This window comes from Oncorhynchus tshawytscha, unplaced genomic scaffold (assembly GCF_018296145.1).
Source record: "Oncorhynchus tshawytscha isolate Ot180627B unplaced genomic scaffold, Otsh_v2.0 Un_scaffold_1746_pilon_pilon, whole genome shotgun sequence".
NCBI lineage: Eukaryota > Metazoa > Chordata > Actinopteri > Salmoniformes > Salmonidae > Oncorhynchus > Oncorhynchus tshawytscha.
This window is the reverse complement of record NW_024609798.1, coordinates 262,196-280,000: the sequence shown is the minus strand read 5'-3', so window position 1 is coordinate 280,000 and position 17,805 is coordinate 262,196. Positions and strand designations below refer to the sequence as shown.

Sequence of the window (17,805 nt, the reverse complement as noted above, 5' to 3'; positions counted from 1 at the left end):
CTTCCTCTTCTCCCTGTCTCTCCTTCCCTCTCCCTGTCTCTCCTTCCCTCTCTCTCTCTCCTTCCCTCTCTCCTTCCCTCTCTCCTTCTCACCATCACCTCTTCCTCTTCTCCCTGTCTCTCCTTCCCTCTCCCTGTCTCTCCTTCCCTCTCCCTGTCTCTCCTTCCCTCTCTCTGTCTCTCCTTCCCTCTCTCTGTCTCTCCTTCCCTCTCCCTGTCTCTCCTTCCCTCTCCCTGTCTCTCCTTCCCTCTCCCTGTCTCTCCTTCCCTCTCTCTGTCTCTCCTTCCCTCTCCCTGTCTCTCCTTCCCTCTCCCTGTCTCTCCTTCCCTCTCCCTGTCTCTCCTTCCCTCTCTCTGTCTCTCCTTCCCTCTCTCCTTCCCCTCTCTCCTTCTCACCATCACCTCTTCCTCTTCTCCCTGTCTCTCCTTCCCTCTCTCTGTCTCTCCTTCCCTCTCTCCTTCCCTCTCTCCTTCTCACCATCACCTCTTCCTCTTCTCCCTGTCTCTCCTTCCCTCTCCCTGTCTCTCCTTCCCTCTCCCTGTCTCTCCTTCCCTCTCCCTGTCTCTCCTTCCCTCTCTCTGTCTCTCCTTCCCTCTCTCCTTCCCTCTCTCCTTCTCACCATCACCTCTTCCTCTTCTCCCTGTCTCTCCTTCCCTCTCTCTGTCTCTCCTTCCCTCTCTCCTTCCCTCTCTCCTTCTCACCATCACCTCTTCCTCTTCTCCCTGTCTCTCCTTCCCTCTCCCTGTCTCTCCTTCCCTCTCCCTGTCTCTCCTCCCCTCTCCCCCACCTCTCCTCCCCTCTCTCCCCACCTCCTCCTCTCTCTAGGTGGGATACTGTCAGGGTCTCAGCTTCGTAGCAGGAGTGTTGTTGTTGCACATGGGAGAGGAGGAGGCCTTCAACATGCTCCAGTTCCTCATGTATCATATGGGGCTTCGCAAGCAGTACAGACCTGACATGATTATACTACAGGTACCACACCAAGCAGTACAGACCTGACATGATGATACTACAGGTACCACACCAAGCAGTACAGACCTGACATGATTATACTACAGGTACCACACCAAGCAGTACAGACCTGACATGATGATACTACACACCAAGCAGTACAGACCTGACATGATGATACTACAGGTACCACACCAAGCAGTACAGACCTGACATGATGATACTACAGGTACCACACCAAGCAGTACAGACCTGACATGATTATACTACAGGTACCACACCAAGCAGTACAGACCTGACATGATTATACTACAGGTACCACACCAAGCAGTACAGACCTGACATGATGATACTACAGGTACCACACCAAGCAGTACAGACCTGACATGATGATACTACAGGTACCACACCAAGCAGTACAGACCTGACATGATGATACTACAGGTACCACACCAAGCAGTACAGACCTGACATGATGATACTACAGGTACCACACCAAGCAGTACAGACCTGACATGATGATACTACAGGTACCACACCAAGCAGTACAGACCTGACATGATGATACTACAGGTACCACACCAAGCAGTACAGACCTGACATGATGATACTACAGGTACCACACCAAGCAGTACAGACCTGACATGATGATACTACAGGTACCACACCAAGCAGTACAGACCTGACATGATGATACTACAGGTACCACACCAAGCAGTACAGACCTGACATGATGATACTACAGGTACCACACCAAGCAGTACAGACCTGACATGATGATACTACAGGTACCACACCAAGCAGTACAGACCTGACATGATGATACTACAGGTACCACACCAAGCAGTACAGACCTGACATGATGATACTACAGGTACCACACCAAGCAGTACAGACCTGACATGATTATACTACAGGTACCACACCAAGCAGTACAGACCTGACATGATTATACTACAGGTACCACACCAAGCAGTACAGACCTGACATGATTATACTACAGGTACCACACCAAGCAGTACAGACCTGACATGATTATACTACAGGTACCACACCAAGCAGTACAGACCTGACATGATTATACTACAGGTACCACACCAAGCAGTACAGACCTGACATGATGATACTACAGGTACCACACCAAGCAGTACAGACCTGACATGATGATACTACAGGTACCACACCAAGCAGTACAGACCTGACATGATGATACTACAGGTACCACACCAAGCAGTACAGACCTGACATGATGATACTACAGGTACCACACCAAGCAGTACAGACCTGACATGATGATACTACAGGTACCACACCAAGCAGTACAGACCTGACATGATGATACTACAGGTACCACACCAAGCAGTACAGACCTGACATGATGATACTACAGGTACCACACCAAGCAGTACAGACCTGACATGATGATACTACAGGTACCACACCAAGCAGTACAGACCTGACATGATGATACTACAGGTACCACACCAAGCAGTACAGACCTGACATGATGATACTACAGGTACCACACCAAGCAGTACAGACCTGACATGATGATACTACAGGTACCACACCAATACTACAGTACAGACCTGACATGATGATACTACAGGTACCACACCAAGCAGTACAGACCTGACATGATTATACTACAGGTACCACACCAAGCAGTACAGACCTGACATGATTATACTACAGGTACCACACCAAGCAGTACAGACCTGACATGATTATACTACAGGTACCACACCAAGCAGTACAGACCTGACATGATGATACTACAGGTACCACACCAAGCAGTACAGACCTGACATGATTATACTACAGGTACCACACCAAGCAGTACAGACCTGACATGATGATACTACAGGTACCACACCAAGCAGTACAGACCTGACATGATGATACTACAGGTACCACACCAAGCAGTACAGACCTGACATGATGATACTACAGGTACCACACCAAGCAGTACAGACCTGACATGATGATACTACAGGTACCACACCAAGCAGTACAGACCTGACATGATGATACTACAGGTACCACACCAAGCAGTACAGACCTGACATGATGATACTACAGGTACCACACCAAGCAGTACAGACCTGACATGATGATACTACAGGTACCACACCAAGCAGTACAGACCTGACATGATGATACTACAGGTACCACACCAAGCAGTACAGACCTGACATGATGATACTACAGGTACCACACCAAGCAGTACAGACCTGACATGATGATACTACAGGTACCACACCAAGCAGTACAGACCTGACATGATGATACTACAGGTACCACACCAAGCAGTACAGACCTGACATGATGATACTACAGGTACCACACCAAGCAGTACAGACCTGACATGATGATACTACAGGTACCACACCAAGCAGTACAGACCTGACATGATGATACTACAGGTACCACACCAAGCAGTACAGACCTGACATGATGATACTACAGGTACCACACCAAGCAGTACAGACCTGACATGATGATACTACAGGTACCACACCAAGCAGTACAGACCTGACATGATGATACTACAGGTACCACACCAAGCAGTACAGACCTGACATGATGATACTACAGGTACCACACCAAGCAGTACAGACCTGACATGATGATACTACAGGTACCACACCAAGCAGTACAGACCTGACATGATGATACTACAGGTACCACACCAAGCAGTACAGACCTGACATGATGATACTACAGGTACCACACCAAGCAGTACAGACCTGACATGATGATACTACAGGTACCACACCAAGCAGTACAGACCTGACATGATGATACTACAGGTACCACACCAAGCAGTACAGACCTGACATGATGATACTACAGGTACCACACCAAGCAGTACAGACCTGACATGATTATACTACAGGTACCACACCAAGCAGTACAGACCTGACATGATTATACTACAGGTACCACACCAAGCAGTACAGACCTGACATGATGATACTACAGGTACCACACCAAGCAGTACAGACCTGACATGATTATACTACAGGTACCACACCAAGCAGTACAGACCTGACATGATGATACTACAGGTACCACACCAAGCAGTACAGACCTGACATGATGATACAGGTACCACACCCAAGTAGTACAGACCTGGTACCAGGTACCACACCAAGCAGTACAGACCTGACATGTTTATACTACAGGTACCACACCAAGCAGTACAGACCTGACATGATTATACTACACACCAAGCAGTACAGACCTGACATGATGATACTACAGGTACCACACCAAGCAGTACAGACCTGACATGATGATACTACAGGTACCACACCAAGCAGTACAGACCTGACATGATGATACTACAGGTACCACACCAAGCAGTACAGACCTGACATGATGATACCACACAGGTGACATGATGATACTACACACCAAGCAGTACAGACCTGACATGATGATACTACAGGTACCACACCAAGCAGTACAGACCTGACATGATGATACTACAGGTACCACACCAAGCAGTACAGACCTGACATGATTATACTACAGGTACCACACCAAGCAGTACAGACCTGACATGATGATACTACAGGTACCACACCAAGCAGTACAGACCTGACATGATGATACTACAGGTACCACACCAAGCAGTACAGACCTGACATGATGATACCAGGTACCACACCAAGCAGTACAGACCTGACATGATGATACTACAGGTACCACACCAAGCAGTACAGACCTGACATGATTATACTACAGGTACCACACCAAGCAGTACAGACCTGACATGATGATACTACAGGTACCACACCAAGCAGTACAGACCTGACATGATTATACTACAGGTACCACACCAAGCAGTACAGACCTGACATGATTATACTACAGGTACCACACCAAGCAGTACAGACCTGACATGATTATACTACAGGTACCACACCAAGCAGTACAGACCTGACATGATTATACTACAGGTACCACACCAAGCAGTACAGACCTGACATGATTATACTACAGGTACCACACCAAGCAGTACAGACCTGACATGATTATACTACAGGTACCACACCAAGCAGTACAGACCTGACATGATTATACTACAGGTACCACACCAAGCAGTACAGACCTGACATGATGATACTACAGGTACCACACCAAGCAGTACAGACCTGACATGATGATACTACAGGTACCACACCAAGCAGTACAGACCTGACATGATTATACTACAGGTACCACACCAAGCAGTACAGACCTGACATGATGATACTACAGGTACCACACCAAGCAGTACAGACCTGACATGATGATACTACAGGTACCACACCAAGCAGTACAGACCTGACATGATGATACTACAGGTACCACACCAAGCAGTACAGACCTGACATGATGATACTAGGTACCACACCAAGCAGTACAGACCTGACATGATGATACTACAGGTACCACACCAAGCAGTACAGACCTGACATGATGATACTACAGGTACCACACCAAGCAGTACAGACCTGACATGATGATACTACAGGTACCACACCAAGCAGTACAGACCTGACATGATGATACTACAGGTACCACACCAAGCAGTACAGACCTGACATGATGATACTACAGGTACCACACCAAGCAGTACAGACCTGACATGATGATACTACAGGTACCACACCAAGCAGTACAGACCTGACATGATTATACTACAGGTACCACACCAAGCAGTACAGACCTGACATGATGATACTACAGGTACCACACCAAGCAGTACAGACCTGACATGATGATACTACAGGTACCACACCAAGCAGTACAGACCTGACATGATTATACTACAGGTACCACACCAAGCAGTACAGACCTGACATGATTATACTACAGGTACCACACCAAGCAGTACAGACCTGACATGATGATACTACAGGTACCACACCAAGCAGTACAGACCTGACATGATGATACTACAGGTACCACACCAAGCAGTACAGACCTGACATGATTATACTACAGGTACCACACCAAGCAGTACAGACCTGACATGATTATACTACAGGTACCACACCAAGCAGTACAGACCTGACATGATGATACTACAGGTACCACACCAAGCAGTACAGACCTGACATGATGATACTACAGGTACCACACCAAGCAGTACAGACCTGACATGATTATACTACAGGTACCACACCAAGCAGTACAGACCTGACATGATTATACTACAGGTACCACACCAAGCAGTACAGACCTGACATGATTATACTACAGGTACCACACCAAGCAGTACAGACCTGACATGATGATACTACAGGTACCACACCAAGCAGTACAGACCTGACATGATGATACTACAGGTACCACACCAAGCAGTACAGACCTGACATGATGATACTACAGGTACCACACCAAGCAGTACAGACCTGACATGATTATACTACAGGTACCACACCAAGCAGTACAGACCTGACATGATGATACTACAGGTACCACACCAAGCAGTACAGACCTGACATGATTATACTACAGGTACCACACCAAGCAGTACAGACCTGACATGATGATACTACAGGTACCACACCAAGCAGTACAGACCTGACATGATGATACTACAGGTACCACACCAAGCAGTACAGACCTGACATGATGATACTACAGGTACCACACCAAGCAGTACAGACCTGACATGATTATACTACAGGTACCACACCAAGCAGTACAGACCTGACATGATTATACTACAGGTACCACACCAAGCAGTACAGACCTGACATGATGATACTACAGGTACCACACCAAGCAGTACAGACCTGACATGATTATACTACAGGTACCACACCAAGCAGTACAGACCTGACATGATGATACTACAGGTACCACACCAAGCAGTACAGACCTGACATGATGATACTACAGGTACCACACCAAGCAGTACAGACCTGACATGATGATACTACAGGTACCACACCAAGCAGTACAGACCTGACATGATTATACCACACCAAGCAGTACAGACCTGACATGATGATACTACAGGTACCACACCAAGCAGTACAGACCTGACATGATGATACTACAGGTACCACACCAAGCAGTACAGACCTGACATGATGATACTACAGGTACCACACCAAGCAGTACAGACCTGACATGATTATACTACAGGTACCACACCAAGCAGTACAGACCTGACATGATGATACTACAGGTACCACACCAAGCAGTACAGACCTGACATGATGATACTACAGGTACCACACCAAGCAGTACAGACCTGACATGATGATACTACAGGTACCACACCAAGCAGTACAGACCTGACATGATGATACTACAGGTACCACACCAAGCAGTACAGACCTGACATGATGATACTACAGGTACCACACCAAGCAGTACAGACCTGACATGATTATACTACAGATACCACACCAAGCAGTACAGACCTGACATGATTATACTACAGGTACCACACCAAGCAGTACAGACCTGACATGATGATACTACAGGTACCACACCAAGCAGTACAGACCTGACATGATGATACTACAGGTACCACACCAAGCAGTACAGACCTGACATGATGATACTACACACCAAGCAGTACAGACCTGACATGATGATACTACAGGTACCACACCAAGCAGTACAGACCTGACATGATGATACTACAGGTACCACACCAAGCAGTACAGACCTGACATGATGATACTACAGGTACCACACCAAGCAGTACAGACCTGACATGATGATACTACAGGTACCACACCAAGCAGTACAGACCTGACATGATGATACTACAGGTACCACACCAAGCAGTACAGACCTGACATGATTATACTACAGGTACCACACCAAGCAGTACAGACCTGACATGATTATACTACAGGTACCACACCAAGCAGTACAGACCTGACATGATGATACTACAGGTACCACACCAAGCAGTACAGACCTGACATGATTATACTACAGGTACCACACCAAGCAGTACAGACCTGACATGATGATACTACAGGTACCACACCAAGCAGTACAGACCTGACATGATGATACTACAGGTACCACACCAAGCAGTACAGACCTGACATGATGATACTACAGGTACCACACCAAGCAGTACAGACCTGACATGATTATACTACACACCAAGCAGTACAGACCTGACATGATGATACTACAGGTACCACACCAAGCAGTACAGACCTGACATGATGATACTACAGGTACCACACCAAGCAGTACAGACCTGACATGATGATACTACAGGTACCACACCAAGCAGTACAGACCTGACATGATTATACTACAGGTACCACACCAAGCAGTACAGACCTGACATGATGATACTACAGGTACCACACCAAGCAGTACAGACCTGACATGATGATACTACAGGTACCACACCAAGCAGTACAGACCTGACATGATGATACTACAGGTACCACACCAAGCAGTACAGACCTGACATGATGATACTACAGGTACCACACCAAGCAGTACAGACCTGACATGATGATACTACAGGTACCACACCAAGCAGTACAGACCTGACATGATTATACTACAGATACCACACCAAGCAGTACAGACCTGACATGATTATACTACAGGTACCACACCAAGCAGTACAGACCTGACATGATGATACTACAGGTACCACACCAAGCAGTACAGACCTGACATGATGATACTACAGGTACCACACCAAGCAGTACAGACCTGACATGATGATACTACACACCAAGCAGTACAGACCTGACATGATGATACTACAGGTACCACACCAAGCAGTACAGACCTGACATGATGATACTACAGGTACCACACCAAGCAGTACAGACCTGACATGATGATACTACAGGTACCACACCAAGCAGTACAGACCTGACATGATGATACTACAGGTACCACACCAAGCAGTACAGACCTGACATGATGATACTACAGGTACCACACCAAGCAGTACAGACCTGACATGATGATACTACAGGTACCACACCAAGCAGTACAGACCTGACATGATTATACTACAGGTACCACACCAAGCAGTACAGACCTGACATGATTATACTACAGGTACCACACCAAGCAGTACAGACCTGACATGATTATACTACAGGTACCACACCAAGCAGTACAGACCTGACATGATGACACCCCACCCCCCCCACACCAGATTCAGATGTACCAGCTGACCTGTCCCCCCCCAGATTCAGATGTACCAGCTGACCTGTCCCCCCCCCACCAGATTCAGATGTACCAGCTGTCCCGTCTCCTCCATGACTACCACAGAGACCTGTACGTCCATCTGGAACAGCATGAGATAGGACCGTCTCTCTACGCTGCTCCCTGGTTCCTCACGGCCTTCGCCTCGCACTTCCCTCTGGGCTTTGTAGCCAGGGTGTTTGGTAAGTTAGCTCTGGGCTTCGTAGCCAGGGTGTTTGGTAAGTTAGCTCTGGGCTTCGCAGCCAGGGTGGTTGGTTAGTTACCTCTGGGCTTCGTAGCCAGGGTGTTTGGTTAGTTACCTCTGGGCTTCGTAGCCAGGGTGGTTGGTTAGTTACCTCTGGGCTTCGTAGCCAGGGCGGTTGGTTAGTTACCTCTGGGCTTCGTAGCCAGGGCGGTTGGTTAGTGACCTCTGGGCTTCGTAGCCAGGGTGGTTGGTTAGTTACCTCTGGGCTTCGTAGCCAGGGTGGTTGGTTAGTTACCTCTGGGCTTCGTAGCCAGGGTGGTTGGTTAGTTACCTCTGGGCTTCGTAGCCAGGGTGGTTGGTTAGTTACCTCTGGGCTTCGTAGCCAGGGTGGTTGGTTAGTTACCTCTGGGCTTCGTAGCCAGGGTGGTTGGTTAGTTACCTGTATTTGTTCAGAAAACAGAGAGTAATGTTGAGTGTCTTTAGTGGGAATGGAAAGGGGTAGAGGAGAAGGAGGAGGTGTATGAGGAGGAGGTATGTGAGGAGGAGGTGTATGAGGAGGAGGTGTGTGAGGAGGAGGTGTATGAGGAGGAGGTGTATGAGGAGGAGGTGTGTATTCTATGTAATGTTGAGTGTCTTTAGTAGGAATGGAAAGGGGTAGAGGAGAAGGAGGAGGTGTATGAGGAGGAGGTATGTGAGGAGGAGGTATGTGAGGAGGAGGTGTATGAGGAGGAGGTGTATGAGGAGGAGGTTTGTATTCTGTCAGGTGTTTGTGTTAAGTTGTCCTCTTGTTCCAGAATGTTTCCTTGTAACTTCTGTTGACAAAAAGGACACAGTCTTCAGTCTGCTGGCCTGGGGTCAGATTTCACAGTCTGCTGGCCTGGGGTCAGATATCACAGTCTTCAGTCTGCTGGCCTGGGGTCAGATTTCACAGTCTTCAGTCTGCTGGCCTGGGGTCAGATATCACAGTCTTCAGTCTGCTGGCCTGGGGTCAGATTTCACAGTCTGCTGGCCTGGGGTCAGATTTCACAGTCTTCAGTCTGCTGGCCTGGGGTCAGATATCACAGTCTTCAGTCTGCTGGCCTGGGGTCAGATTTCACAGTCTGCTGGCCTGGGGTCAGATTTCACAGTCTTCAGTCTGCTGGCCTGGGGTCAGATTTCACAGTCTTCAGTCTGCTGGCCTGGGGTCAGATTTCACAGTCTTCAGTCTGCTGGCCTGGGGTCAGATTTCACAGTCTTCAGTCTGCTGGCCTGGGGTCAGATTTCACAGTCTTCAGTCTGCTGGCCTGGGTTCAGATTTCACAGTCTGCTGGCCTGGGTTCAGATTTCACAGTCTTCAGTCTGCTGGCCTGGGTTCAGATTTCACAGTCTGCTGGCCTGGCCTGGGGGTCAGATTTCACAGTCTTCAGTCTGCTGGCCTGGGGTCAGATTTCACAGTCTTCAGTCTGCTGGCCTGGGGTCAGATTTCACAGTCTTCAGTCTGCTGGCCTGGGGTCAGATTTCACAGTCTTCAGTCTGCTGGCCTGGGTTCAGATTTCACAGTCTTCAGTCTGCTGGCCTGGGGTCAGATTTCACAGTCTTCAGTCTGCTGGCCTGGGGTCAGATTTCACAGTCTGCTGGCCTGGGTTCAGATTTCACAGTCTTCAGTCTGCTGGCCTGGGTTCAGATTTCACAGTCTGCTGGCCTGGGGTCAGATTTCACAGTCTTCAGTCTGCTGGCCTGGGTTCAGATTTCACAGTCTTCAGTCTGCTAGCCTGGGGTCAGATTTCACAGTCTTCAGTCTGCTGGCCTTGGGTCAGATTTCACAGTCTTCAGTCTGCTGGCCTGGGGTCAGATTTCACAGTCTTCAGTCTGCTGGCCTTGGGTCAGATTTCACAGTCTTCAGTCTGCTGGCCTGGGGTCAGATTTCACAGTCTTCAGTCTGCTGGCCTGGGGTCAGATTTCACAGTCTTCAGTCTGCTGGCCTGGGGTCAGATTTCACAGTCTTCAGTCTGCTGGCCTGGGGTCAGATTTCACAGTCTTCAGTCTGCTGGCCTGGGGTCAGATATCACAGTCTTCAGTCTGCTGGCCTGGGGTCAGATTTCACAGTCTTCAGTCTGCTGGCCTGGGGTCAGATTTCACAGTCTTCAGTCTGCTGGCCTGGGGTCAGATTTCACAGTCTTCAGTCTGCTGGCCTGGGGTCAGATTTCACAGTCTTCAGTCTGCTGGCCTGGGGTCAGATTTCACAGTCTTCAGTCTGCTGGCCTGGGGTCAGATTTCACAGTCTTCAGTCTGCTGGCCTGGGGTCAGATTTCACAGTCTTCAGTCTGCTGGCCTGGGGTCAGATTTCACAGTCTTCAGTCTGCTGGCCTGTGGTCAGATTTCAAATACAAGATGTTTCCTTTACCAAGGAAACTCCGTCACACCTGCTGTTGTGTTGTCCTCCCTCCGTCACACCTGCTGTTGTGTTGTCCTCCCTCCGTCACACCTGCTCTGTCACCTGCGTCTGTCTGTCTGTCTGTCTGTCTGTCTGTCTGTCTCTGTCTGTCTGTCTGTCGGTCTGTCTATAATATCAGAACAGTGTTTCCTGTTTCTAATCTATTGTCTGATATCCCCCTCTGTCTGTCTGTCTGTCTGTCTGTCTGTCTGTCTGTCTGTCTGTCTGTCTGTCTGTCTGTCTGTCTGTCTGTCTGTCTGTCTGTCTGTCTGTCTGTCTGTCTGTCTGTCTGTCAACACTGAGACCTACTATCATGTCATGCAGTTGCCTCTCCTCCTGAATTTGCCCTCTCTGTCTCTCTCTCTCTCTGTCTCTCTCTCTGTCTCTCTCTCTGTCTCTCTGTCTCTCTCTCTGTCTCTCTGTCTCTCTCTCTCTCTCTGTCTCTCTGTCTCTCTCTCCTCCAGACATGTTGTTTCTCCAGGGTTCGGAGGTGATCTTCAAGGTGTCGCTAAGTCTTCTGGGTAGTCACAAGCCCTTGATCCTACAGCACGACAGTCTGGAGTCTATAGTGGACTTCATCAAGACTACATTACCTAACCTGGGACTAGTCCAGATGGAGAAGACCATCAACCAGGTAGACTGATGGGGGGGTCTATAGTAGACTACATTACCTAACCTGGGACTGGTGGGGGTCTATAGTAGACTACACTACCTAACCTGTGACTGGTGGGGGGGAGGTCTATAGTAGACTACATTACCTAACCTGGGACTGGTGGGGGTGGGAGTCTATAGTAGACTACACTACCTAACCTGGGACTGGTGGGGGAGGTCTATAGTAGACTACATTACCTAACCTGGGACTGGTGGGGGGGAGGTCTATAGTAGACTACACTACCTAACCTGGGACTGGTGGGGGGTCTATAGTAGACTACATTACCTAACCTGGGACTGGTGGGGGGTCTATAGTAGACTACATTACCTAACCTGGGACTGGTGGGGGTCTATAGTAGACTACACTTACCTAACCTGGGACTGGTGGGGGTCTACACTACCTAGGGACTGGTGGGGGTCTATAGTAGACTACATTACCTAACCTGGGACTGGTGGGGGTCTATAGTAGACTACATTACCTAACCTGGGACTGGTGGGGGTCTATAGTAGACTACATTACCTAACCTGGGACTGGTGGGGGTCTATAGTAGACTACATTACCTAACCTGGGACTGGTGGGGGTCTATAGTAGACTACATTACCTAACCTGGGACTGGTGGGGGGTCTATAGTAGACTACATTACCTAACCTGGGACTGGTGGGGGTCTATAGTAGACTACATTACCTAACCTGGGACTGGTGGGGGTCTATAGTAGACTACATTACCTAACCTAACCTGGGACTGGTGGGGGTCTATAGTAGACTACATTACCTAACATTACCATTACCTAACCTGGGACTGGTGGGGGTCTATAGTAGACTACATTACCTAACCTGGGACTGGTGGGGGTCTACTACATTACCTAACCTGGGACTGGTGGGGGTCTAACCTGGGACTGGTGGGGGTCTATAGTAGACTACATTACCTAACCTGGGACTGGTGGGGACTACATTACCTAACCTGGGACTCTATAGTAGACTACATTACCTAACCTGGGACTGGTGGGGGACTGGTGGGGGTCTATAGTAGACTACATTACCTAACCTGGGACTGGTGGGGGTCTATAGTAGACTACATTACCTAACCTGGGACTGGTGGGGGTCTTACCTAACCTGGGACTGGTGGGGGTCTATAGTAGACTACATTACCTAACCTGGGACTGGTGGGGGTCTATAGTAGACTACATTACCTAACCTGGGACTGGTGGGGGAGGTCTATAGTAGACTACACCTAACCTGGGACTGGTGGGGGGTCTATAGTAGACTACATTACCTAACCTGGGACTGGTGGGGGTCTATAGTAGACTACATTACCTAACCTGGGACTGGTGGGGGGGGTCTATAGTAGACTACATTACCTAACCTGGGACTGGTGGGGGGTCTATAGTAGACTACATTACCTAACCTGGGACTGGTGGGGGTCTATAGTAGACTACATTACCTAACCTGGGACTGGGACTGGGGGTCTATAGTAGACTACATTACCTAACCTGGGACTGGTGGGGGTCTAACTACATTACCTAACCTGGGACTGGTGGGGGTCTATAGGACTGGGACTGGTGGGGGTCTATAGTAGACTACATTACCTAACCTGGGACTGGTGGGGGTCTATAGTAGACTGGTGGGGGTCTACATTACCTAACCTGGGACTGGTGGGGGTCTATAGTAGACTACATTACTTAACCTGGGACTGGTGGGGGAGGTCTATAGTAGACTACATTACCTAACCTGGGACTGGTAGGGGGTGGGGGTCTATAGTAGACTACACTACCTAACCTGGGACTAGTGGGGGAGGTCTATAGTAGACTACATTACCTAACCTGGGACTGGTGGGGGGGGGGGTCTATAGTAGACTACATTACCTAACCTGGGACTGGTGGGGGGGTCTATAGTAGACTACATTACCTAACCTGGGACTGGTGGGGGGTCTATAGTAGACTACACTACCTAACCTGGGACTGGTGGGGGGTCTATAGTAGACTACATTACCTAACCTGGGACTGGTGGGGGGGTCTATAGTAGACTACATTACCTAACCTGGGACTGGTGGGGGTCTATAGTAGACTATATTACCTAACCTGGGACTGGTGGGGGAGGTCTATAGTAGACTACATTACCTAACCTGGGACTGGTGGGGGTCTATAGTAGACTACATTACCTAACCTGGGACTGGTAGGGGGTGGGGGTCTATAGTAGACTATATTACCTAACCTGGGACTGGTTGGGGTCTATAGTAGACTACATTACCTAACCTGGGACTGGTGGGGGTCTATAGTAGACTACATTACCTAACCTGGGACTGGTGGAGGGGTCTATAGTAGACTACATTACCTAACCTGGGACTGGTGGGGGTCTATAGTAGACTACATTACCTAACCTGGGACTGGTGGGGGGTCTATAGTAGACTACATTACCTAACCTGAGACTGGTGGGGGTCTATAGTAGACTACATTACCTAACCTGGGACTGGTGGGGGTCTATAGTAGACTACATTACCTAACCTGGGACTGGTGGGGGTCTATAGTAGACTACATTACCTAACCTGGGACTGGTAGGGGGTGGGGGTCTATAGTAGACTATATTACCTAACCTGGGACTGGTGGGGGTCTATAGTAGACTACATTACCTAACCTGGGACTGGTGGGGGTCTATAGTAGACTACATTACCTAACCTGGGACTGGTGGAGGGGTCTATAGTAGACTACATTACCTAACCTGGGACTGGTGGGGGAGGTCTATAGTAGACTACATTACCTAACCTGGGACTGGTGGGGGTCTATAGTAGACTACATTACCTAACCTGGGACTGGTGGGGGGTCTATAGTAGACTACATTACCTAACCTGGGACTGGTGGGGGTCTATAGTAGACTACATTAACTAACCTGGGACTGGTGGGGGTCTATAGTAGACTACATTACCTAACCTGGGACTGGTGGGGGGTCTATAGTAGACTACATTACCTAACCTGGGACTGGTGGGGGTGTCTATAGTAGACTACATTACCTAACCTGGGACTGGTGGGGGTGTCTATAGTATAGTAGACTACATTACCTAACCTGGGACTGGTGGGGGGGTCTATAGTAGACTACATTACCTAACCTGGGACTGGTGGGGGGGTCTATAGTAGACTACATTACCTAACCTGGGACTGGTGCGGGTCTATAGTAGACTACATTACCTAACCTGGGACTGGTGGGGATCTATAGTAGACTACATTACCTAACCTGGGACTGGTGGGGGTCTATAGTATACTACATTACCTAACCTGGGACTGGTGGGGGGTCTATAGTAGACTACATTACCTAACCTGGGACTGGTGGGGGGTGGGGGGGTCTATAGTAGACTATATTACCTAACCTGGGACTGGTGGGGGTGTCTATAGTAGACTACATTACCTAACCTGGGACTGGTGGGGGTCCATAGTAGACTACATTACCTAACCTGGGACTGGTGGGGGTCTATAGTAGACTACATTACCTAACCTGGGACTGGTGGGGGTCTATAGTAGACTACATTACCTAACCTGGGACTGGTGGGGGTCTATAGTAGACTACATTACCTAACCTGGGACTGGTGGGGGTCTATAGTGGTGGGGGTCTATAGTAGACTACATTACCTAACCTGGGACTGGTGGGGGTCTATAGTAGACTACATTACCTAACCTGGGACTGGTGGGGGGTGTCTATAGTAGACTACATTACCTAACCTGGGACTGGTGGGGGTCTATAGTAGGCTACATTACCTAACCTGGGACTGGTGGGGGTCTATAGTAGACTACATTACCTAACCTGGGACTGGTGGGGGTGTCTATAGTAGACTACATTACCTAACCTGGGACTGGTGGGGGTCTATAGTAGACTACATTACCTAACCTGGGACTGGTGGGGGGGTCTATAGTAGACTACATTACCTAACCTGGGACTGGTGGGGGTCTATAGTAGACTACATTACCTAACCTGGGACTGGTGGGGGGGGTCTATAGTAGACTACATTACCTAACCTGGGACTGGTGGGGGGTCTATAGTAGACTACATTACCTAACCTGGGACTGGTGGGGGGGGTCTAAACACAGACAGTGGAGAACACAGACAGTGGAGAACACAGACACTTTATTAACAACAGACAGTGGAGAACACAGACACTATATTAACAACAGACAGTAGAGAACACAGACCGTGGAGAACACAGACAGTGGAGAACACAGACACGTTAATAACAACAGACAGTAGAGAACACAGACACGTTACTAACAGACAGTAGAGAACACAGACAGTGGAGAACACAGACACTATATTAACAACAGATAGTGGAGAACACAGACACTTTATTAACAACAGACAGTAGAGAACACAGACACTTTATTAACAACAGGCAGTGGAGAACACAGACAGTGGAGAACACAGACACTATATTAACAACAGACAGTAGAGAACACAGACACTTTATTAACAACAGACAGTGGAGAACACAGACAGTGGAGAACACAGACACTATATTAACAACAGACAGTGGAGAACACAGACACTATATTAACAACAGACGGTGGAGAACACAGACAGTGGAGAACACAGACACTATATTAACAACAGACAGTGGAGAACACAGACACTATATTAACAACAGACAGTAGAGAACACAGACAGTGGAGAACACAGACACTTTATTAACAACAGACAGTGGAGAACACAGACACTTTATTAACAAAAGACAGTGGAGAACACAGACACTTTATTAACAACAGACAGTGGAGAACACAGACAGTGGAGGACACAGACACTATATTAACAACAGACAGTGGAGAACACCGACACTATATTAACAACAGACAGTGGAGAACACAGACACTATATTAACAACAGACAGTAGAGAACACAGACACTATATTAACAACAGACAGTGAAGAACACAGACAGTGGAGAACACAGACACTATATTAACAACAGACAGTGGAGAACACAGACAGTAGAGAACACAGACAGTGGAGAACACAGACACTATATTAACAACAGACAGTGGAGAACACAGGCAGTGGAGAACACAGACACGTTATTAACAACAGGCAGTGGAGAACACAGACACTATATTAACAACAGACAGTGGAGAACACAGACAGTGGAGAACACAGACACTATATTAACAACAGACACTATATTAACAACAGGCAGTGGAGAACACAGACAGTGGAGAACACAGACAGTAGAGAACACAGACACTATATTAACAACAGACAGTAGAGAACACAGACACTATATTAACAACAGACAGTAGAGAACACAGACAGTGGAGAACAGACACTATTAACAACAGACAGTGGAGAACACAGACACTATATTAACAACAGACAGTGGAGAACACAGACAGTGGAGAACACAGACACTATATTAACACCAGACA

At 48.2% G+C, this 17,805-nt stretch overlaps 1 protein-coding gene across 3 annotated transcripts in view; it reads left to right on the top strand.

Moving 5' to 3' along the window:
- tbc1d1 (TBC1 (tre-2/USP6, BUB2, cdc16) domain family, member 1) overlaps positions 1–17,805 on the top strand; it is a 146,367-nt gene that overhangs the window by 102,536 nt on the left and 26,026 nt on the right. For all 3 annotated transcript variants that reach the window (XM_042318262.1, XM_042318264.1, XM_042318263.1), the window contains exons 16-18: positions 826–969; positions 9,185–9,344; positions 12,224–12,393. In XM_042318262.1, coding sequence (XP_042174196.1) covers positions 826–969; positions 9,185–9,344; positions 12,224–12,393 — 474 coding nt within the window. The remainder of the gene's footprint in view (positions 1–825; positions 970–9,184; positions 9,345–12,223; positions 12,394–17,805) is intronic.